Source organism: Corvus moneduloides, chromosome 1 (genome assembly GCF_009650955.1).
Source record: "Corvus moneduloides isolate bCorMon1 chromosome 1, bCorMon1.pri, whole genome shotgun sequence".
In the NCBI taxonomy this organism is placed as follows: Eukaryota; Metazoa; Chordata; class Aves; order Passeriformes; family Corvidae; genus Corvus; species Corvus moneduloides.
Genome location: NC_045476.1, coordinates 1943711 through 1966386, shown reverse-complemented (window position 1 = coordinate 1966386; position 22676 = coordinate 1943711). Strand labels below are relative to the sequence as shown.

The window sequence follows — 22676 nt, the reverse complement described above, 5'->3', positions numbered from 1 at the left end:
AATGAGGAATGGTGATGACTTGGGAACAACTGTGAATGTTCTTTCCCTGAATTTGCCTTTTATTATGGCACTACGAGCATGAATTTTAATTCCCAAGAATGAGTTCGTTCCTCCTGTTGCCCCACTGCCTCCTTTCCCTTTAGTTATCCTGAGGGAATGAGGACAAGATGGGAATGTGGAAAAGGATTCTGCTCCCTTGCAGAATATGGCCATTTTTCTATTCTTTTAACTGGAATTGAATTTCATACATGGAGTTATGCTGATGTTTCCTGGCCCTGGAGTTACTCAAATACAGGTAATTTTTATGTAATGGTTTTGTTCCTTTTGCTTCTTCCACTCCTACTTCCCAAAGGAATTCACAAGGAATAATTTAGACACCAAACCTTCAAATCTCTTCATCTCTTTCACAGATGGATTCTGTAGCACTCTGGATTGCAGAGAAATTTAGGGATGTAGATAATTATTTCAAATGAGATGTCAGCTAAATGCCTTTGAATCTTAAAAAAACTGATTCTCCCGGCCTGGATTGGGAATGGATGCTGTGTTTTCAACACAAGCAATTAATGTTGTGAGGCGGAACGTCCTCTTGCGTCAACGCTCTGTGCTGAGTGCAGAAATTGCACCAGTTGGCTTTGGCTCTTTCCAGTTGGCTTTTCCCAAATGTGTTGATTATTGGGATATCTCTCAGCTGGGACTTCTGGCCTCACTGTAGCTTCTCACAGACGAAACCTAACGCCCTCCATTCAGCTGCAACTCAACAGTCTTTTTAAAGGAAAAGATTCAAACCCCATACTGGAGATGTTTTGGAGAATAGATCCTCCCCCCAAGCCCCATTTCTGAGGTCTAAAGAGATAAACTGTTAAGGCAAAGGGAAATCATAGAATCACACAATGGTTTGGATTGGAAGGGACCATAAAATCATCTCTTTCCACCTCCCCTGCCATGGGCAGGGACATCTCCCACCATCCCAGGTTGCTCCAAGCCCCGTCCAACCTGGCCTTGGACACTGCCAGGGATCCAGGGGCAGCCACAGCTGCTCTGGGCACCCTGTGCCAGGGCCTCACCTCCCTCCCAGCCAGGAATTCCTTCCCAATACCCCATCTAACCGTGCCCTCTGGTAGTTGGAAGCCATTTCCCCTTGTCCTGTCCCTCCATCCCATGTCCAAAGTCCCTCTCCAGCTCTCCTGGAGGGCTCCCTTTAGGTATTAGAAGCATTTTCCTTTTTCCTCAAGTTCTTTGGGACTTGGAGGTGCCCAGTGTGGGATATTGAAAGGACACAGTGTTAGAGCATGGCAGCTTTACTGATCCCTCAGTGCTGTTCAGCAGGTGAAGACACATCATCGTTTTTCTGGGTAACCCATGATTTAGGAACTGCCTTTCTGCTCCACTGTTTTTCTGAGCTTTTGCTGCGTGTTTTAGGAAATGGGAACTTGCACAGATTGTTCAAAGGTCTTTTGGGGTAACTCTAAACCTGTGGACCCTCTTTCCATGAGAGTTTTTCCTCAAGGTACTTCCTAGCAGGTTTTCTTGCACTTTTTAATGAGAATTGAAAATGTTTCTCCCTTTGAGGCACCAGGGAAGAGGGATGCAGGGATTGGCAGAGGAATAAGAGTGTAGCTCTGCTTTTGTTGGGACTTCCTTCTCAAACATGACCAGCTTGCAAATCAAATGGTTTCTTTACCTGCTCTGCTGCTCCTGAGGTCACCTTTTTTTAGGCAGCGGTTGTAACTCGAGGCTCGCTCTGAGCTGGTTCTTGGAATTGAAGTGAAACAGTCCCAGTTTGATGAAGGATGAGTCTCATGGAGCTAGGGAGCAGCTCTCAGCTCGATGAATATGGATGCAGCTGTGGCATCCCACAACTCCACATCCAGCCCTAAAGCCAGGCTCTGTCCCCCCCCCAGAGTAACCCGAAATCTCCCAAAACACCGTGAGGAACAGCTGCCACATTCAGAGAGGATTGGGCTGGCACAGCACACAGTGACATAATATGTCTTTGCCCTCTGTAATCTTTTACCCCTTCCACCATCCAGGCACACAAGAGCCGATTCAATTCTTAATCTTGGTGTAAGGAAACCACCTCGTGGTTTGTGTATTTGAGTTGATCTAAATTGGGATGGCAGGAGCTCTTGAATCCAACAGCTTTAGGCTATTTTAGGTGGTGAAAATCTGCCATTGGCACTATGGGAGGCATTTATAAGTAACAAGCTAATTATGTAAAATGCACACTGTCCACTTGTTAAGATCTTCTTAAAGTTTCATAATCTAATCAGAATCTGCTAGGTATAACACCTGGCTTGTTGTCCTCCCCCCTGGCTTTTTAATGCCACTTTGTGGGGTGGGTGGGTGATCAATACAGGAAGGAAATGCTTTCCTTAATACTGGTTGGTGGAGTGTGCCCCACGTGCTGCTTTAATGCAAGGCACAAAGGATTTTCCTTTTCATTACTGAGCACAGATGCATTGCTTTGAAGTGGATCAGAGAATCAGAGGTTGGGTTGGGTTGGAAGGGACTTTAAAATTCCACCCCCTGCCACGGGCAGGGGCACCTCCCACTATCCCAGGTTGCTCATCCAACAGGCCTTGGACACTTGAGGGATGGGGCAGCCACAGCTTCTCTGGGAAACCTGTGGTGGTGCCTTATGGGGAAGAATTTCTTCCTTGTATCTAATCAAAATATCTCCTCTTTTAGTCTAAAACTCCTGCTTATCCTAGCACTGTATAAAAAAAAGGCTCTCCCTCTTTTTTCCCATTTTTTATGGGTGCTATGCAGTCCTGTCTGCTCAGCAGCACTCACAGAATAAAACTGTAGCTTTCCCTGGCCTGGAGTATTTTGGTTAATGTGGCTCTTTGTTCAGACAGACTTTATGTAGTATAAAAAAAACCCAGGCATGTGCTGAACTCAGCAAGTATCCTGAGGGTGTTCACCTGAAGTGTTGGCCAGGGTAGGTCTGGCTGAGGTCCTTGCCAATGTTCTGTAGTCAAGTCACATTCAAAAGGTAGCTGAAGTCTGTTAAAAACATCAGTATTGGTCTGTTTGTCCCCTCTGATTCACCCCTGTCACAGCATCTGCTTCCCTTCCACCAAACTGGGTGTGGGTTCAGCCCTTGGAGGAGGGTGACGCCGCTCCTGTGGGACACGGGCCTGTGATGTGGTGGTGAAGGACCATCAGGAGGTTGAGGGCAGATGTTCACACTGTTTGTTCTTTCCCTTTGCCTCTGCTGGGACAAGCTGAGGTGTGGAGGAGCAGGGCTTTGGGGGCTGGGGGAGTCCCAGGGCAAGAGCAGCTCTGGGGGGGGAGGGCAGGGAAGGAAGGCCCATGCAGTACCCCTGAATCTGGAGCCGAAAATGGTTTGTGGTGTTGATGACTCCCTGAGAAGCTGCTCCAGGGTACAGCAGCCAGAACTGGTGGCTTGTCCTTATCTCAGTTTGAAGCCTTGGCCAGGGCTGCTTTGTTTAGCTGGAGATTTGACCATTAAAGTCTCATCTGAGGCTTGTGAAGCCTCAGGACTGCAAGGCTCCTTCAGGAAGTCATTCACGAGACACCTTTTGTCATGGGATGAGTTTTCTGCAAGAGCCTTTGGGTGTCTTCCTGTTGAGTTTTCTGAGGAATCAACCTCTGTGCTCACAACTGATTCCCACAACCCGTGTTGGGGCTCCGGACGAGGATGAACTTCCACCACCCCATCACCCCAATGCCTCTTGTGCATCCTGCTCTGTCCAGTGCCCTGAAAGTTTGTTTTTTCACCTGTTTAGTTTTGGAACCTGCCACGAGGATAATGTGACATTAGAGTGGAAAAGCTATCGGGGCCGTGCAGGGGAGGAATTGCAGACCCGTAAACTGCTCCTAAAATAGCTGAGATGATGTGTCAAACCGCCCAACCATCCCAATCCTCCACGAGCTGACCTCCCAGGGATATCCAATAGGGGCTGGTAACATTGTGAGGGGAGGGGGGCTGACCCCCCTCCTCCCTGAATCCACATGCTTGTTTCTAGAAGTTGTGATTTATCCAGAAGTTGACCAAGAGCCAGTCTCTGCTTCCAGCTGGGACCTCCAGGTCCTGGATATAAAACAAGGGCTGGGGAAGGAGGAAGAAGCTCATTCTCCAGCTGTTTTTCTGTCCCAATGAACTCGATGAGCTCTTTGCACTCGCTGTGCTTCCCTCAAAGGTTTAATTTCATTTGTGTTGTCTGGAGAGTAAAGTTGACTTTCTCTTTAGCTGCTGCACTGCTGGAGCGTGTGTGTGCGCACAGGGATATCTCCAGGCAGCCAGGGAAGCTGCTGCCTTGGCTCCAAGGAGTTTCTTCCCTGGCTGCCATGCTCTGTGGTCTGGGCAAGGGCAGCTCTGTGGCCGCAGCATCTGCCGGGAACAGATGGGGCAGTGTTCAGCATGGACGGCACAATTTATCCCACAGATGGGATAAGGCAGGGACAGGCCCACGCCAGGTCCTGCTGCTGCAGAGCTGGTCAGCCTTCACCGTCCAGAGTGGACAAAAGGGCTGGCTGAGGTGTTAGTTAGGGAGACAAACGGGAATTCAGTGGGAAGTCAGATGCATTCCCTGGCAGTGGGAGAGTGACACTGACACATGGCCGCGGGAGCCGTGCGAGCCGTGCCCACAGCCCGGCGTGCCCGGGGCTGCCGTGGGTGGGAGCCGTGCTGGGGCCTGGGAGGGTGGTACTGGGATTGCTCCAAGTCCCAGTGTCCAACCTGGCCGTGGACACTTCCAGGGATCCAGGGGCAGCCGCAGCTTCTCTGGACAACCTGTTTTTTCACCAGCCAAGAACTTTTTTGTAACACCTCATCTAAATCTCTCCTCTTTATTTAAAACCATTCCCCCTTGTCCTATTCCTATCTTATTATCTGTCAAAAGTCACTCTCTCTCTTTTATAAGCCCTCTTTAAGGCCCCAATTGCAAAAACATCCATGTGGTGTGTGCTTGCCACCTCTGGGGCTTTTCTTGCCGCCATCCGAAGGGTTCCAGAGTGCACGCAAGTTAAATGTTAAACGTCCAAATGCTGTGGCTGGAGCAAGAAGCATCTTGCAGGTGGCTGGGAACACAACAGCTGCCATATGGGGTCAAAACAAAGGTTTCTCCAGCCAGACTTGGACCTCTGGGGGATCCAAGGAGAATTGGGACCAGTGCTGTGGCTCCTGACGTGTCCTGCTCGCCCCTGGCAGTCTGTGGTTCAAAGGCTTCCTGAGCCCTTGTGTTTCATCACCCATCTGGATGAACCTCCCTTTCCTGAATTTGTTTAATCCCTTTTGGAGTCTGTTCATCATTTTGGGCTTCACAACATCCGGAGGCAGCGAGCCTTGACGTTTAATGATGTGCAGTGTGGAAAAAAAAAAAGGCTCTGTTCTCAATGTCTGCCATTTATTATTATTATTATTACTATTTTTTGAATGCTGTGCCTGGTCTTGAGTCAGAAGGTCTGATCCCTGCAGTGCCCTGAGCAGAGTTCTCCCTGTGGAGCTTCCAGCCTTGGCTGGATCTGCAGGATTTGGTCAGGCCCTTGTGGCAGGAGCTTGAGCTGTGGAGAGCCAGAAGGATGGGCCGGAGGTGCTTCAGGAACTGGCGTTGCCCTTTTTTGAAGGAATGTCCTTGCCCCCTGGGTGATGTTTTCCCATTCCTTCTTGGTAAACCTGCTGGAAGAAATAAAAAGCAGCATCAGTGCAAGAAGCATAAGGAACGAACATTTATGGGGGTTTGGGGTGCCTTTGTTTAGGTTTCAAATGCCAAATATCATTTGTTCTGTGCAACTCTTCCCAGATAAGGGAAGCTGGTGAGAAAGACCATGAACAACTTGGATTTTCTTTGCTTGGAACAACAACAACAAAAAAAAAATCACTACTTCTGCAGGTTTATAGATGACATTTTGGCTTCTAGGAATTTGGGATTTGTGGTAGGAGCAGATGGAACAGTTTCTATCTGGCTCAACTTTGTTGCAAGAAAATCAGGCCACTGAGCACCTGGGCCACTTCCTTTGGACTCCTGTCTTTAAAATCTGGTATAAATACCTCTGCTGTGTTCTGCCATGTGATCCATGACCTTTGTGCTCCTCTCCTGGTCCTCAATCCCACCAAAAACTGCTCAAAACCAAGGCAGGGATGATCATGGATGTTTTCTGTAAGTGGCATCTAGAAATGTCCTTCATTTTCTGTGTCATTTTAGGTTAAAAATCATTGACTATCTTGAGTTGGAAGGGACCTGCAAGGCTTGAGTCCAGCTCCTGGCTCTGCACAGGACACCTCAACAATCTCACCTTGTGCCTGAGAGCATGGATTTCTCTAACCCTATGTCAGGGATGGAGCTGAGATCCTGGGATGAAAGGATATTCAGTAGTGTAAAAAACAAACCCTAAAACCCACAAACTCTTCCCCCCTCCCCAAAAACAACCCAAGCAAAAGCCCCAATATTCTGAAAATCTGTCTCTTTCTGGTTTTTTGGGGGTTTTTTTCCTCCCCTCTAGACCATGTGGAGTTAATGGGTTAAAACAAACTTTTTATTTTCTTCTCTGGGTTAATTCTTCATCTTCCATCCCACTGCTCCCCATTTTCCTGCTTCCCTGCACCGAAACTCCCAGCTCCGTGTTGCCTACTCTTGAGTGGGCTCCAGGCCAAAAGAAATGATGCTAGGCTAAAAAAATGAATTAAATAAAAATAAGCAGTGGCTGGGCAAGGAGCAGGGGCTTGGATTGGGGGTCCAGGAGCTGTCCAGCCAGGGAGGGGACAGTGTGGGGGGATAATTCCTGGCACAAGCTGCCAGGGGCAGAGCTAATGCCTCTTAAATCGGGAGTGAAAGCCCCTGTTGCTGCTTTGGCCTGTGCATTCCACTGGCACCGTTCGGTTGAAAATCCTTTGTAAATCTCCCTGATTTCTGTTTCATTCTTGAGAGGATGAAGGGGAGAGGAAACAACCTTTCCCTCACCACCTTCTTTCTCTGCTTCTGCTTGTTTGTGGACAGAGTGCGTTGTTCCAGGGGAATTAGGTCTTCGGGCTGAGATGTTTTCCCAAAATAAAAAGATCTTTTGCTCTGATGGGCTGGAAACTTCCTGAATGCAGTTTGGTGTAGCGAGAGGAGTGGGGAAAGGGAGAAAATGACTTCAGCCCTGTGGTTCAGATGCACCACCAAAGACCCAAAATTGATTCTTTCTCTGGGAGGTTATTCCCCCATCACTGGAGAAGGGAAGGCAAATCTTTCCTTCCATGAGTTGTAATTAATAACCTGTGCAGGTCTCCTGCTTTGCAGGAGTGGGGAATGCTGCAGCTGCTTCAAGGAATTTCTTGTGATACTCCTGATTGCCACGGTGCCAAAAGAGCTGTTCCTCACAGCACCTTGATCTCACAAAGTCCTCTGCAGGAATGGGAACATCTCCAGCCCTCCCCAGCTGAACTGAGTCATGTCTTCCCTGCTCATCCACTGAGAGATTTTTTTCCTTTCTATATTACATGCCAAATTTTTTTTGGTAATTTGTCCAGGGGAAGGTGAGGTCCTGCTTTGGCAGGAAATTGGATGGGAGTTTATTTACACGTGCAGCAACCATCCTGTATTTGGGAGAAAACCATCCGTGCCTTGTCCCATTCCCAGAGAAATCCTGCCTGGACTGATTGAAAAACCTGCTGGTTGTTGGAGTCCAGTGCTCTCCTCAGTGCAGGCCTGGGGAAATTCCTCTGTGCTCAGCAGCCTGGGAGACTCTTCCAGCTTCCATATAAGCTTCATCTAAGGCGAAAATGGTAGATTCTGTGGTGACACCCAAAATGAGCTTTGGGATCAGAGTGGGTGCTGTGAGTGCTGGAAGCATTCAGGAAAGCTGTGTTGGGAGGGGAAAAGCTGGAGGTTTGCACTGTTGGATTGTTTTGTCCAGAAGCAGCTGTTGTTTCCCCTTTTGCTGGGTGCTGGAAATAACTCCTGATAGGACCCAAGATTGTGGCAGCTTTGTGTGGAGCAGGGCCCTTCCCTGTCCACGTGTCCATCCTAAGATGCTCAGGGAGGAGGCTCCAGGAAACCACGGTATGGATCTATCCAGGCATGGTTGAAGAAAGGCTTGAATGATTGAAACCTACAAGAATCTGCACCCTTTTTCCCTAAAAAAAATAGCCCCAAAATTCTGTTTGAGCAGATTCCATCAGGAATCTGATGGAGGCTGGTGCTTCTTTCCCTGGTAAGTGGGATCTACTGGGTTGGAAGTTTCCCTGTGCTGTAGCTTTCACCCTCTCTCTCCTCCTCCGTCCCATCACTCAGAAGCTGATCCAAGAACCTACAGGCATTTCCCTCTATCCCTAAAATCCCGGAGCCTTCCCCTTGATGAACCCATCAAGCACATGCTCTCCTTTGGAGCAGGACTGTGGGGTTTGGCTGCTTCCCACCTGGATACTGTGGGGTTGGAAGGCCCTATCACCCCTACTTTGTGTTTTTGGGAGCGCATCGAGTTGTAGTAGCCGCTGTGTTGGAGGCTGTGACTCGTATAAAAGCTGCAGCTGAGATTTGGGTGCTGCAGACTAAGGAGGAAGTGACATTTGAGAGGTTGTCACCTGAAGAAAGCTCTGGCCAGTGTTTGCCACGCTATTGAGAGGAAGATAAGGATCGAAACAGCCATTGGGGCATAATTGTGATGGGAATTGCTGTGCTCCTTCCTGGAGTTTCCAATTGCTTTGTTTAATGGTCTCCCACAGCCAGGCCCCGTTGCTCAGGGACAATGACAGGGAGACGTGAGCCCAAGGCAGAGCTGGTTGGGAATGGTCCTGAGGGAAGAGAACTGGCACGGTGGAACTTGCAAAGATGAGTTTTAGCAAAGCTGGGTTTGATTTCTTAGGTGGGGTTCAGCTGTGTCTTGTAAAGCCCTGGATGGTTTGGATTTCCTCAGGTTGGGAAAAACACTTTTCCTCCTGTCACCTTCATTGACCCTCACGATGTCACAGCATCCTGTCAGGAGATCATTGGGAAAATTACACCGGGAAAGGGTTGAGGTCGGAGTGGAGAATTGTGACAGAACAATCTTTGTGAACACTTGCTGAGATGTCATTTTGGAAGCCTGAAGTTTGGAGAATCCATAGCCTTATTTTTATGTAATCTAAGGAGAAATGGGATATGTTAGAGTTTAGAGTTCCTGTGGGCACTTAGAGCTGTAAACACTTAAAAACCCCAACCAGACAGGGCAGAATGAGGTGGTTGAGTCTTCAATGGCCAGCTCTTCTTCCAAATACTAAATCTTCACCACTCACCCTGAAATTCAGATTTTTTTTTTCTTGGACTTTGGGATTTTTCTACTTCAAATATTCAATAGCCTTTGTGGGAGGGGGAGTGGGATAAATCAGTTTAGGAAAGATTCATGGTGTGGGAGTGCAATGGTGGCAGAGAGAGAGATCAACTGGAGGTTATTGGGTACAAAATAAAATAATACAGGCCTGGTGTCCAGCATAACTCAGACTCCTTGAGTAGGTTAATTTAGTTAATTAACTTAGGTGTCGTAGTGAAGATTCATGGTCAAGTTGTCAATTTTCCAGAAGCATTTTTAATTATTAAAGGAAAACCAGTGGAAAGAGAAGAAAAAGTGACACTGATCATGCCATAATCAAACCTCTCCTGATGGGAGAGAGTTTTTAAAGTCCTTGCTAGGAGTTCCAGAGACAAACAGGACTCTCAGCCTTCGCTGCTTCTTGATAGTTGTTTATTAAGTATTATCAGAGAAAAGGAGCCACTAGTGTGATCCAGACATAGCACAAAGCAGGGAATACAGGAGAAAGTCGAATTATCAAGATTACACGGCCTTTTTAAAGGTAAATCAACCAATGGTTACTAAAAACGTACATTATTTTCACTTTTCTACCAGTTATTCGGTAACATGGACAGGAACTGCGGAATCCTTTGTCCAATCATCCCAAACTACTTTTACTGCAGAATATGGAGTAGTAGAAGAAGAAGAAGAAGGTTTGGAGAACAACAACAATCCTCCATTTTGATGTTTTTTGCTTTTATCTATTTACTACATTACCAAACCCAAAACCTCTAAATTTTTCACCCAGTCTTACATAGTAGTCTATCACCTAATTTACACTAGTTTAGTTTCTAGTTCTTTTCTAATAGTAGGCAGTTTTTTCCAAGGTTCGAGGTCAAAAGCTGTGTTGTTCAGGGGGTGAAACCCCTCAAAGCAGGCAGAGAAATATTCTCTGCACTCTGGGTTCCCACAAAAAAGGGCTGAAAGTGTGGCAATACCACAGGAAAAAAAAAATCACGTGGAAAATAAAACCAGAATTAATTCAGTCATCGTACAGATGGGCCAAAGAGACATTTCCTAATGCAGGAGGAAGCGCTGGGACAGGGATGGGATGCAGTATTTCAGCAGGCCTGTCATTCCAGGTGGGAATAGCAGAGGCCTTTCCCTGCAGGAAAACAGCTCACCTTGGATCCCGTCTCTGCTGGCACCTGCCAAGGAAACTCTGGAGCGCCTCGAAAACGAGGGTGCACTCACAGGTCTGTGTATGCGCCTCATCTCTGCCTCCTCCCCCTCAAATCCTCATCAGGAAAGTCCCCACTTCAACGAGGGAAAATCCAGGGGCACTGATGGAAGTGTGAGCTGATGAGGCCATAAAAACTCTTGACTTCGCGACGAGCGGGAAGCAGGATCTGTCTGGAATTGCCTCTTGGAAGGCCAGTAATTCCATGGTGTCACAGATAAAACTTGGCCACAGATAAAACTTGGGGTTATCGGTGGGAGCTGTGCAGTGGCAGCGGCTGTGCTTGGGATCTCTCCCAAATCCCGGCGACTGAACTCTGGGAAAATGAAGGAATTAGCAGTGTTTGAGATGAAGTTCACAGCTGAGGAAGCTGAGTGACACCAGCAGCGTGTGTGCAAACCAGATGGGTTGAACTTCTTGCATCAATTAATGATAAACTTTCTGATTTCCTGGCTTCAAACTGGTGGAGCTGGAATGGGAATAGCACAAATGATGCTGCAAAGGTTCCTCTCAGCATGGTGGGTGTGGCACAGGACAACCAGGTCCTTCCTGAGGTTTGGATGTTGCACTCAGAGCAGAAGTTGGGCAAGATTAGGTCAAAAACCCCCATAGAATATCCTGAGTTGGAAGGGACCCATGAGGTTCATCAAAGTGCAAAATTCTGAAGCAGGAATTCAAAATTCTGAATTCCGTAAACAGTCTCTTGACTCTGTAGGTTCATGTTGCTCTCAGAGAGGCTGGAGTTAACTTCCAGAGGGGTTAAAGCTTCCTAGGTCGTGTGCCATGAGCTGTTTGCTCGCTCTCCAGGTTCTTGGTGGACACACACACACAGTCCTTTGCAATCTTGGGATCTAGCTTAAAATGGTTTGGGTTGGAAGGAACCTTAAAGATCATCCAGTTCCAACCTTTTTCCACTTAGAGGTGCCCACTTATCTCCCACTCAGCCCCTTCTTGGAGCAAAAGAACACAACCATGGGGTTCTGGCCAGCAGTTTAATCGTAACAGTTGTGGCTTGGGCGTGTAAAAAACAAAAACACACACACACACCCCTCCCCTGAAACGTTTCCTTGGGAAGAACAGCTTGGCCTTTGTGAGGAGCTGAGAAAGCGTTCGACTGACACCGTTGCCTTACAGGACCTCACTCAGCCGAGGTTGCATAAAAGGGCTTTATGGGATTAGAAAGGTTCCATGCAGCGGGAGCTCGGAGGCAGCGTGTCAGGTGGGGCAGCTCTCCCTGGCTCTGCCTGCGCTTTGTTATTGATGCCACGCTCTGGAAAGTGCCACCTCACCCCCCCCCCCAACCCGCTCCCGGGGCCTCTGGAATGTGCGCGCGGAGCTGAGGGCCCCCGGAGGGAAAACGCGTGTGTGGGTCCGTGTGTGTGGCTTCTGCTCTTCACCTGGGGGAGTTTCATTGCTTGCTGGCCAGGGAAAAACCCCTTCCCCCTAAATTTCCTCCTTGTCTTGTTCCAGGGATGCTTCTGAGCAGTAATGCAGGCAGTGATGGCGGGTCACTGTTTGTCATGTGTGTTCCGTGGTCCGTTCTTCCACCCGCTGGGGGAGAGTTGTGGCACTGTGCAGCAGCAGGAATCCTATTTCCTACCATCTCCCTGTCCCTGGATCTTTATTTTGTGGGTGTTTAGGTGACTTTTAGTGGAGATGCACATGATTGGGCTGTGCTGTCAGCAAGTTTTGGATCTGGGGGAAACTGTAATTTGAAGTATCCCAAAGCCAAGCACCTGAGGGGGAAAGGTGGGAAGAGGGTGAAAATCACCCATTGCTCTGCAGAAATCTTGGCTCTAGGAGCAATTCCTGCATCCGTCCTCGCTCCAAGAGCCATCTGCTACAGGATCCTTGGAGCTTTTTTCCAGACCGTTTAGATGAACAGTCCCTGCTCAGCTGGAAAGAAAAAATGGGGAGAGGGAGCTTAGAAAATGCTGCGATGCCTCCCTCTCTCTCCTTTGCCAGCTGAGGGTCTCTTGTGCCAACCAAAGTTGGCAGGAACGAATCTTTCGAGTACCGTGAAGGCCAGGAATGAACGTCCTGGAGATTTTGTTCCAGATCTTTGCTCCAGTGAAGCTCAGACTGAGGCACCTCTCTCATGAATGAGCCTCCTGGGAGCTTTGGCTAAGGAGGCACCAGGGTGGGGTGATGTCCCCTTTCCTTGGGGTGCAGCTGCGACAGACCAAAAATGAGAGGGTTAAAATATGCTTCAAACAGACCTTGCTGTTTAGCCTTTTGGAATTTTTTTTTCAATTATTTTTGGGGGAGCAAAACTTGAGGGAAAATATTTTTCCATGTTTCCCACAAATCACTCAGTGCTTTTATCACTGCAGGTTTTTTCTGGAGGTGTCAATACCTTTGAATGTAACTGAAGGAGAACATTTTCCTGCCTGTCTTTGATCTAAAACTCCCACCTCAGCCATTTTTTTGCTCCCTCCAATAGGGAGCTGATATTAAATCCCCTCATCAGTGCCTCAGTGATGACTGGATCTGTACTGGATGTCCCTGGCTGGGACTCAGGTCAGGATTTTATGCCCATTGTGCCCCGAGGTTTGGGAGTTAAAGCATCCTGAGTGCCAGCCCTCAGGAGCTGTGCTCCTGGCAGGATGCATCCCACTGATTAGAGAGAAATACTCATTAAAAACAGCCAATCACTGCTCCTGAAGGACAAGCGGGGCTTTAAAGTGTTCCCGGGATCTCAGCAAAGGGGGTGAGCGAGTGCTGCCCTCCCATTCCCATCACTCCATTTTCCCCCGTGCTCCTGCAGCAGTGGAGATGCCTGAGCCCCCCAACCCATCCCGCGCTCCCCAGCGCAGGAGTGCAACGTTCCAGCGTGTTTCCAGGTCTGGATTTCAGCCATTCTTCCTTTTTGGCCGGGGAATGTGTCTCCAGGTGCTCTGCAAGCCCGGATAGCGATTCCCATTGATTCTGTGGACTGGCACCTGGCCGGAACAGGGCAGAGCCAGGAGAGTGGGGTGCAGCAGCCTGGCCAGCACAGCTCTCCGGAGCCCAGCAGATGTTCCTGCAGCCTCTCTGCGCCCCGGGGCCGATGCCAGCCTGGTCCTTTTCCAGCAGCTCGTCACTTGACACCGGGAACAGTCCGCTGGCATCTTTTGTTGCACATTGTGGAGTCAAGGACCTTGTGCTGGGAGAAGGCAGGGGAGGGAGGGGACGAGGCAAAGGGACACGAATTTTCTTCGGGTTTTGGTTTTTTTTTTTTTTTTTGGGTTTTGAGCTTGTTCTGTCTTGTAAAAGCTTTTGGCAGCATCTCCTGGAAAGTGTATCCTGCTCTCCAAGCTCAGGCTGCGGCTCGCTGGGTTTTATGTCAGGATCTCTTCTGCTGAGGGCAGGGTGGCTTTCTGTGCTTTCTCAGGGCGTCTCTTGAGCTTTGATGGGACAAATCATCCTCTGTCCCTTCCCAAGCTGGGTTCTGGCTCTGCTTGGTGTGCTAAAATGCTTTTTTATGTTTATGCCTAGGACAGTGACAGTGGTGCTCGTGTATTTTTGCCCGTTCCCCGAGTTCATGCAGTGAGGCACCTGAAATGATTTCTTTCCACTTTCAGTTTTAAACACAGTCCTATGGTGGAGGTGGCCAGGGGTTTATGTCCAAACAAGCTCTGTGCGAGCTGGTAGGGAGCATAAATCCAAGTATTTCCTCTTATCTTTTCCCTGCTGCCACCTTGCACACACACCGTGAGGAGCCTCACTGTAAAATCACTGCTGGCCCAGACATGAAGTCCACAGTGCTCAACCAGGGCATCCTGATCCCATCATTGACCCTATTTCTACCATGGGCTGGATTTCCTAGAATCCCAGAATGGTTTGGGTTGGAAGGACCTTAAAGACCGTGTAGATCCAAGCCCCTGCCCTGGGTGGGGATGCCACTCGCTAGATCAGTGTCCAGCCTGCCCTTGGACACTTCCAGGGATGGTGCAACCACAGCCACTCCGAGCAACCTGTGCCAGGGCCTCACCATCCTCACGGGGGAGAATTTCTTGCTAGAAATTTTTGTTTTCCCTTCGCTCACCGCAGTGCCCCTCTGTTTCTCGGCAGGCTGACGGGGAACGAACCCCTGACCATCCTCCCTCTGACCTCGGAAATGGAGGAGGCGGCCGTCAAGGCCCACTACAAGGTGTGTGACCGCCTGAAGCTGGAGAAGAAGCAGCGCCGGATGTGCCGGCGCGACCCCGGCGTGGCCGAGACCCTGATGGAGGCCATCAGCATGAGCGCCCTGGAGTGCCAGTACCAGTTCCGCTTCGAGCGCTGGAACTGCACCCTCGAGGGCCGCTACCGGGCCAGCCTCCTCAAGAGAGGTGAGTCTGGGGGTCTCAGGGGGTCTCTGCACCCCCTGCGCTCATCTCCTTCCCTGGTGGTCCATCTGGGGTGTCCTCTGCTGGTGGTGCTTCCCCCGAGGTCCACAAAGAGCTCTGTGCGAGGCTGGAGCTCATCCCTGGAAGGGCGCAGCAGGCAAAGAATGTGCTAATGGGGGTAATTTATGGGCTTGCCCTGCCTGCTTCCCACTGCTGGCCCTGGCTGCTCTCCTTGGAGGCTGGAGGTGTTTGTGCAGGTCTCTGCAGCCAGGAGCTACATTTTCTCCCCATTTCTGCTGGAAGTTGAGCTGCTGCTGGAGGAGAGGGTTTGGAAGCTCTCAAAGCAGTCCCCTCTTCCTTTATTGTTTTATTTATTTATTTCCTATTTATTGTCCCTATTTATTATGCCGGTCTTTCAGGAAAGAAGTTGAGAAAAGGCCATTTTAAGGGAAACAAGACAAACCAGACTGTTCTGTGCTGTCCTGTTAGAGAGGGCAAGGGGAGCCCTGTCATAGTACTGGGCAAAACCTGCAAATGTTTGTGTCCTGTTACTGCCCTGGATGTGAGCAGTGGGTGATTCCCACACCTTTTCCCAGCAGTGCAGGTGGAGATGGCCAGAAATGAGGAGTATTGGGGGTTCAGGTGGTATTTTTTCCTTTCTTGGTGCTACCATGTCTAGTCCAGTTTCCTCCACCCTCCCTCTGAAATCCAGTTCTTATTTCCAGGCTGCAGCAGCATTTTACAGACAGCATGCGAGAGTCTCCAGGGCTTTAGTGACTTCCAGGAAGTCCCACACTCAGCAATGGGCCTGGACCTGGAAAAGCCAGGGTGTGAAGTCTTTAAAGATAAGAGCAGAGGTTTGCAGGGCTAATAAGTGAGGAGGAGTAATTCAGAAGCACCAGGGCTTAACTAATGCACTGTCACTGACTGGTGGAAACAAGGAAAGTCCTTATGAAACCCAAGAGGTCCAGCCAGAGCTGCAAGACATTTAAAAATATCCCTGCATGCCAGAGGAGTCCCTGGATTAGTGGTGCCTTGGGGAAGCCAAGCACTTTCTCATGCTGACACCTGGAGGCCACAGCTCGTTCCTTCAGACGTGCCTGTCCCCTGGGCAGCCCTGGCCGAGGGGCACTTCGGAGCAAGCTGGAGTTAAAACCCCACGGAGATCCCCCCCATCCCAGCCCTTGTCAGGGGCCTGTGTAATAAATGAGAGCTCTGAGGGCTGCAGGGCTCTGCTGCTGTCTCATTCCCCCGTGTTTTATATCCCTGCAGCATCTCTGCCCTCCCCTGGTGCCATAAATCCTTCAGGTACTGTTGCCGTGCTGTAACACAGTGCCCTGTAAATCTTCCTCCTCCTCTCCAGGAGCTGCTGGTTCCTGGTTCAGCACTGCTGCAAGTGACACCTCAGGGCAAAGGCTCCCATGTATCACCCCACTAGGACACGGCTTCCCAAATTCATCGTTGAGGGCTTGTTTCCTCCCCTCCAGGACCACTGCAGGGAGAAAGGAAAAAGGCGGGGGGAAAAAAACCCCAAACCACTTTTTTTTAACTTAGAAGTTTCTCCCTCTGCTTTTACACTTCAGTCACCAGACCAGCCCTGGCTGCTGGTTTGCAACTTGGGCTGATGCAGCCTCGTTTCTTAAAATAACAGGGGATTGTTTGAGGGACTCGTTATCCTCTTTGGATACCCGTGCACAATTTTGGAAATGGCTGAAACTGGATAGCCAGGCCCGGCAGACTGTCAATGCGCTGGGGCTTAGAATGCCTGCATTGATTTAAAGCTCATTATCTTGTTACAAAATATCTTGGTGCAATCAAATAGTGCGTGGTGGAGATGGCTTTAAAACCTGGCCAGAGCCAAATGTCACATGGAGCTGGTTGGGAGCTGCCTGGGGGTGAGATGATCCCTGTGCTGATGGGCACAGGGAATTTGGGAAGCTTTCAGTGATGGAGAGCGGGAGGAGCAGAGACAGAGCTGATGGAAAGGGAGAAGCTGGCAGATGAGCTGCTCCTCCTGGCTTTCCGTCAGGCCTGGAATGCGTAGTGGCCACACGGCGCTGACTTTCTGCTGGGATTCCACAACCGCTCCAAATTCAGAGCTTGAAATCAGGAGGGCTTCAAGCAGGGTGGAGATCTGGGCTGCCTAATTAATCAGTTAAGGCTGGTGGCTGTGAGTTAAGTGTGTAAGGCCAGTTTGGATGGGGCTTGGAGCAACTTGGGATAGTGGAAAGGGTCCCTGCCCATGGCAGGGGGTGGAACAAGATGGATCTCAAGGTCCCTTCCAAGCCAAGCCATGCCATGGTTGCAGTGTCTCAGACCTTCAGGGCGGGGTTTGCACAGCCCACCCCACTGAGGACTCTGGCACCTCTTCATTCTGTGTAGCTGTGGCGTGAATCCTCCGATCCAGGAGCACAGAGGCTTGGGAATATCTGTGTTTGGTAGTGGCATCCCTCTGACAGGCATGTGGGCACTCTGACCTAAGGTATAACCTGGAAAAAACAGTTTGCAAAGGATGAGAGATGCTTAGAAGGCATTTTCTACTCAGTGGAGTCAGCTGGATACCCATGAGTTTTTTGGTGGGCGAATTAAGTGAAGACTTCTCTCACCACTTCCAGTGAAGTGTTTGTAATGTTGAAGATGTTTCTGGGGTGTCAGAGGATGTAGTCTGACTTCAGGGAGAAGACAAAATTTGTTATTTTAACTCTCACCACCCTCTGCAGTGTCCTCAGTGAGTGTGGAGTTGAACCTTTTTGTATTTTAACGTTGTTTCTAGTGAGGAAAAGATTCCTGTTCTCCTTTTCCAGGTGAGCAGTAGAATGATTGGATAATTCCTACCACAAGTTGGGAGGAATTAGAACCTCAGAACCCTTGGGAGGACCAAAGCTCAGTCTCCTGGGCTGGATTTTCACCAGCCTTTCCTGCTCCTGGGAGTGTTTTGGGAAGGCAGACTCTGGGAATGGCCACATGAGTTTGCTTGGTCTATCATGAACCTCCCAAGGAACAGTTCCAAAAATGACCTGGCAGTGTCTCTGCATGTCCTTGGTTGACACACCAGCTCACAGATATATCCCCTACTGTCACCATCCACTTGTGTTATTTTTGAGTGGGGGATTTCTTGAGTCCCATCCAAAGCCGTTCTGGAATTGCATCTCAAATATGCAGTCGTTTATGGCTTCCATAGCTGGAGAATGGGCAGCTATAAATACTGCCATGTTTGCTTTTTATTTCTGGCTTTTATAATTTGGATTGGAACCGTGGCTCCCTCTGGGTGTCAGTTTGCCTGGCGGGGGAGTGGATGCTGTCACATCCCTGCAGGTGAGCGTGGAGGTGTAAAGAAGGGCTGTGCATAGAAGGTTTGAGGTGCAAACTGTTTTTTTGGAGTGAGGTGCTGTGTCGGGTGACACATCTCCTGCTTCCCAGCCCTCAGGTGCCTTCTGTCAACAATTCTGCTGGTCTGGAGTAGGACCTAGTGACTTGTTTCAGGAGGAGAGGGAAGAATGAGGAGGACTGGAAGTCTGTGCTGGGTTCCCGCTGTTTGGCATCCCCTTGGTAGCAGCACTGGGACCTCCATGTCCCGTCCAGCTCTTCATGGAGTCAAACAATGCTTTGGCTTTGAGGGAACCTTAAAGCTCATCCAGTGCCACCCCCTGCCATGGGTAGGGACACCTTCCACTATCCCAGGCTCCAAGTCCCATCCAGCCTGGCCTTGGATGCTTCTGGGGATGGGCCAACTCTTGCTCAACTCTTTCCATTTTCAGGCGGAGACTGTCCGTGAGTGACAAAGAGTGACAGCCCCCGAGCTGGCCAGATTCCATGGGCATTCCTGATTCCTGGCTTGTGCCACCTCTGTCCATCATTCCTTGCCCTCCCCGTGTCCTCTTCGCCATCAGTGATGCACACAGAGTTTGCTGTGCTTTGAGGGTGTCAGGAGCACGGACCAGGCTTTTCCCCGTGGTGCCCAGCAACAGGACAAGAGGAATGGGCAGGAATTGATGCCCAGGAAATTCCACCTGAACTTGAGGAAGAGCTTCTTTCCTGTGCAGTGACTGAGCACTGGAACAGATTGTCCGGAGAGGCTGTGGAGTCTCCCTCACTGGGGATATTCCAGAGCTGTCAGGATGTAATCCTGTGCCCTGTGATCTGGGATGGCCCTGCTGGAGCAGGGAGGTGGCACCGGATGCCCCAATGTCGTCCCTTCCACTCTACTGTTCTGTGACACAACTCACTCTTCCCACAATGGGTTTTGCCTCCATTTCCTGGGTTTTTTCCTTTCTTCAAGCTGCAATTAGAGCCTCTCCCTCCTGTCCCTGCAGGTTTTAAGGAGACAGCCTTCCTGTACGCCATCTCCTCAGCGGGGCTGACCCACGCCATGGCCAAGGCGTGCAGCGCGGGGCGCATGGAGCGCTGCACCTGCGACGAGGCCCCCGACCTGGAGAACAGGGAGGCCTGGCAGTGGGGAGGCTGTGGGGACAACCTCAAATACAGCAACAAGTTCGTCAAGGAGTTCCTGGGGAGGAAGCCCAACAAGGACCTGCGAGCCAGGGTGGACTTCCACAACAACCTGGTGGGCATGAAGGTGCGTTGAGGGCGGCGCAGGGTGGGGGGGGGGGGTCACACCGTTGTGGGGTTTTGGGGGTAATAATGCTGTTCTTGGGTGTGGAATAGGAGTGTTGGATGTGAAATGAATGGAGTGATCCTCCTTCTGGAGGGGAGAAGTCTGAGTTAAGGGATTATGCCCTGTTTTTCACTGTGGCTTCAAGAGTTGTGCAAAACCGTTCGAGAGGGAGCAGAGGGAAAGAAGTGGGACTGTCCAGGTCTAGGAAATGTGAGGTGGGGACAAAGATGCTGGTTTCCCACAGGGACGAGAGTGTTTTACACCACAAAGGGATGGAAAGACAGGTTCCTCAGGCTCACATGAGGTAGGACACGGAGGAAGGGATTTGTGCTGCCACAGCACGTCCTTGAGGGATGCTTCTCTTGCAGCAGTTCAGTAGAGTGTGGACAGCGTAGCATCTCCTTGGCCAGGTTTCTTTAAAACTGGCTGGAGAAACACCTGGCAGGGAACCAGGGTGGAGAGAATAATTTCTGGTTGACCTCAGACTGAAAAGTCCCTTCAGTTTTGTCTTCTGGCAGAAACCTTCCGTGTCACCTAGAGCAGAAGACACTGCTTGGTTGTAGAATTCCTTTTTTTCTTTTCCCATCTTTATCCTCTCTTCCTGCTCTTTACACCTTCCGTGAGGCTGCCTGGGGCCTTCCCTGCAGGACTGCCAGAGTTCAGGAAGCATTTGGACAATGCTCTGGGGCACACGGTGTGATTTTTTGGGTTTGTCCTGTGCAGGGCCAGGCTTTGGACTCGATGATCCCTGTGGGTCCCTTCCAGCTCAGCATTTTCTGTGGCTGATGTAAAGGACAAAGTGTCTGCAAGTGCTGGGTCATCCCAGCAAGGGGGAAAAGGAAGGGGCTTTCCACCTTCTCCCATAATCTGCTTGGCCGTACCTAGCCTAGAGTTGCTCCTACACAAAAATCCCTCAGATTGGCCAGCACAGGTGCTTAGGATCAGTGTTTCATTGCACCAACCTCCGAGGGGGACATACTGTAAGGCCAGAAATAGCCCTCGAGCCTTGTTATTGTCTGTGTGATTGGATGCAGGCTTGGGGCTGGGATGGGGGACCTGGGTCTCCAGTTTCCCAGGCAAATGCAGCCCAGCCAGTTGTGCATTCTAGGAATGGCCACCCCAGCTCAGTTGTTGCTGTGTCTATGTATAAAATGGCATTCCTCGCGACGGAATTGGGGCATTGGGGAATGCCACCAGCCAGGGCTGGCCAGCAAAATGTCTCCCCCTCTCCCCACTACCAGATGCTCCTAGACAGCGCTGAGATCAGGATTAGAAATACCCTGGATTTAGCTGGTGTCTGGTTCTGGCTGACAGCTTTCCTGCTCTGGATTAAAGGGCTCAGTGTCTCTGAACTCCTGTGGCAGCTCTTTGACGTGTGGAACGGGCTTTGCAGGATGTGATGGAATTTGTTTCAATCCTTGCGTTGGTTTCTCTGTCTCAACCCTTCCTTTTGGGGTTGACTGTGTAGCAGATGGGACTGGCAATGGAGAAGGTGGCCCAGGGAGGCTGTGATTCCGTGCTGGATGTTTCTGTGAGATGTCCTGGCTCTCCTCTCCTTCCAGAGTCACACACTGCAGTCTCATCAAAACCTTCAGGGCTGTGGCTTTAGCTGCCACTGGCAAGTTCTTGTAGCTCCATGAATATCCACCAACAGTGGCGGGGCTAAAATACCTCCCTGATGGGTTTGGCCCAACTCCCAGTGTTCCCAATCCCAGGAGCTGCAGTCAGGATGGCCATATGGCTGCAGCCACTCCTGCAGTTAGGATTTGTGTCCTTAATTATCATCTGTGCTCTACACTGCGTGACTTTGAGCTAAACAAACCCCAAGGATCAGCAGGAGGGATTGAACCTTCCCTTCTGTGTCCTGATCCTTGCGAGTTAGCTCCCAGGGGAAGATGCAGGACTCTCCAGCATCCTCTGCCTCCACTTCCCTTGGCACAGGCGGGCTCTGGGCACTGGCAGTGGTTTCACAGTGTAATATCTGCAGCTAAACAGCTGAGTAACAGTTGTGACGGTTGTCCAGACACTGAGAGCCCTCCTGGCAATCCAAGTCACAGACCTTTGCTGCAGGTCAGTGATCCAGCGTTCCTATTTTCGTCCACCCACAACGTGTCTGCCGAGTTGGGATTGCTGTCTGACAGCTTTCCTTTGCCTGTTTGCAGCAGCAGTTGAAATGATTTCTCTGCTTGTGCTGCTGGAATGGTTCATTGTGCCATGGCGTGGTTGAAAGCCAAGCCAAGCAGCCCACCAGGTTCACAGCACCAGCGGGGAGCCAGGCAGGGAACAAGGGAATGCGGAGAAGGAAGCTTTCAGGAGGGTGGTGGTTGAAGATCAGGAGAACACGCATCTGTGTGGTCGGGATACGTGGCCCTAAAGCACTGGCACAATTCGCTGTGTCGCTAAGATGATGATCAGAGACGAGGATCCAGGCTGACTTTGTGACTACCAGGTCAAAGCTTGCAGTGCTTGCTTCAGATTCCAAAATGCTGGAACCAGTTTGAAGCCTGAGTGCTGGCCTTCTTGGTGTGGTGGATGGATTGTCTTTGGCACTGCTTGCTCTCAGGTGTAGATTAATACCAGGTTTGATCTCTGTCCTTCCTCCTGGTCCTACTGGGAGTCCGGGGATCAGAGGATAAGAGTTGCTCAGCAGACATTACTGCGTTCTTGCTGAGTTTATGGATATTTTCCTCGAGGAAGGTAGTGAGTTAAATACGATTTTCATCATGTTTTGTTTGTCTTCAGAGAAGCTGCTCACCAACCAACTCGTGCCGTAAAGACTTTGCAACCATTGAGTAGGGTTTGCTCACCCAGTGACTGCAGCAGTCTGAAACCACTTTGGACTAACCTAGAGTGGTTATTGGAAAACAATAACTCATCTGGATTTGATTTGAGGTGGATCAAAGGCAGTACAGGAGTGCAGACAGCCTTGATTTGTGCCATTTTGGAGCTGAACAGTTTGGAACTGGAGCTGCTGCAGTGTGTGGATGTGTGTGTTCGCTGCGGGAGCGGAGAAGTCTCTACTAAAGATACAGCACAAGCTTGGTGGTCCCTCACTGATCCTTTACATGTCATTTTTCCCGTCTAATTACTCCCAACCATGGCAAAACACACAAATAGTCCCTTGAGACCCAGTAGAAAAAGGACCTGTGCTGGACTGACTAATTTGGCAAGCACCCCTCTCCCCTCCTGATCACCACAGCAGTTTCTCCATGGTGTCACACCAGCAAACAATCCCTGTATTTCTACGAGGGTGACATTATCCTATCCCGCCTAGTTTTAGTATCTTTTGGTAGACGTT

The 22676-nt window shown here is 50.0% G+C and overlaps 1 protein-coding gene across 1 annotated transcript in view; it reads left to right on the top strand.

Annotated features, from left to right (window-relative positions):
* WNT9A (Wnt family member 9A) overlaps positions 1 to 22676 on the top strand; it is a 54829-nt gene that overhangs the window by 22068 nt on the left and 10085 nt on the right. The window contains exons 2-3 of the mRNA XM_032131139.1: positions 14507 to 14766; positions 19077 to 19339. Coding sequence (XP_031987030.1) covers positions 14507 to 14766; positions 19077 to 19339 — 523 coding nt within the window. The remainder of the gene's footprint in view (positions 1 to 14506; positions 14767 to 19076; positions 19340 to 22676) is intronic.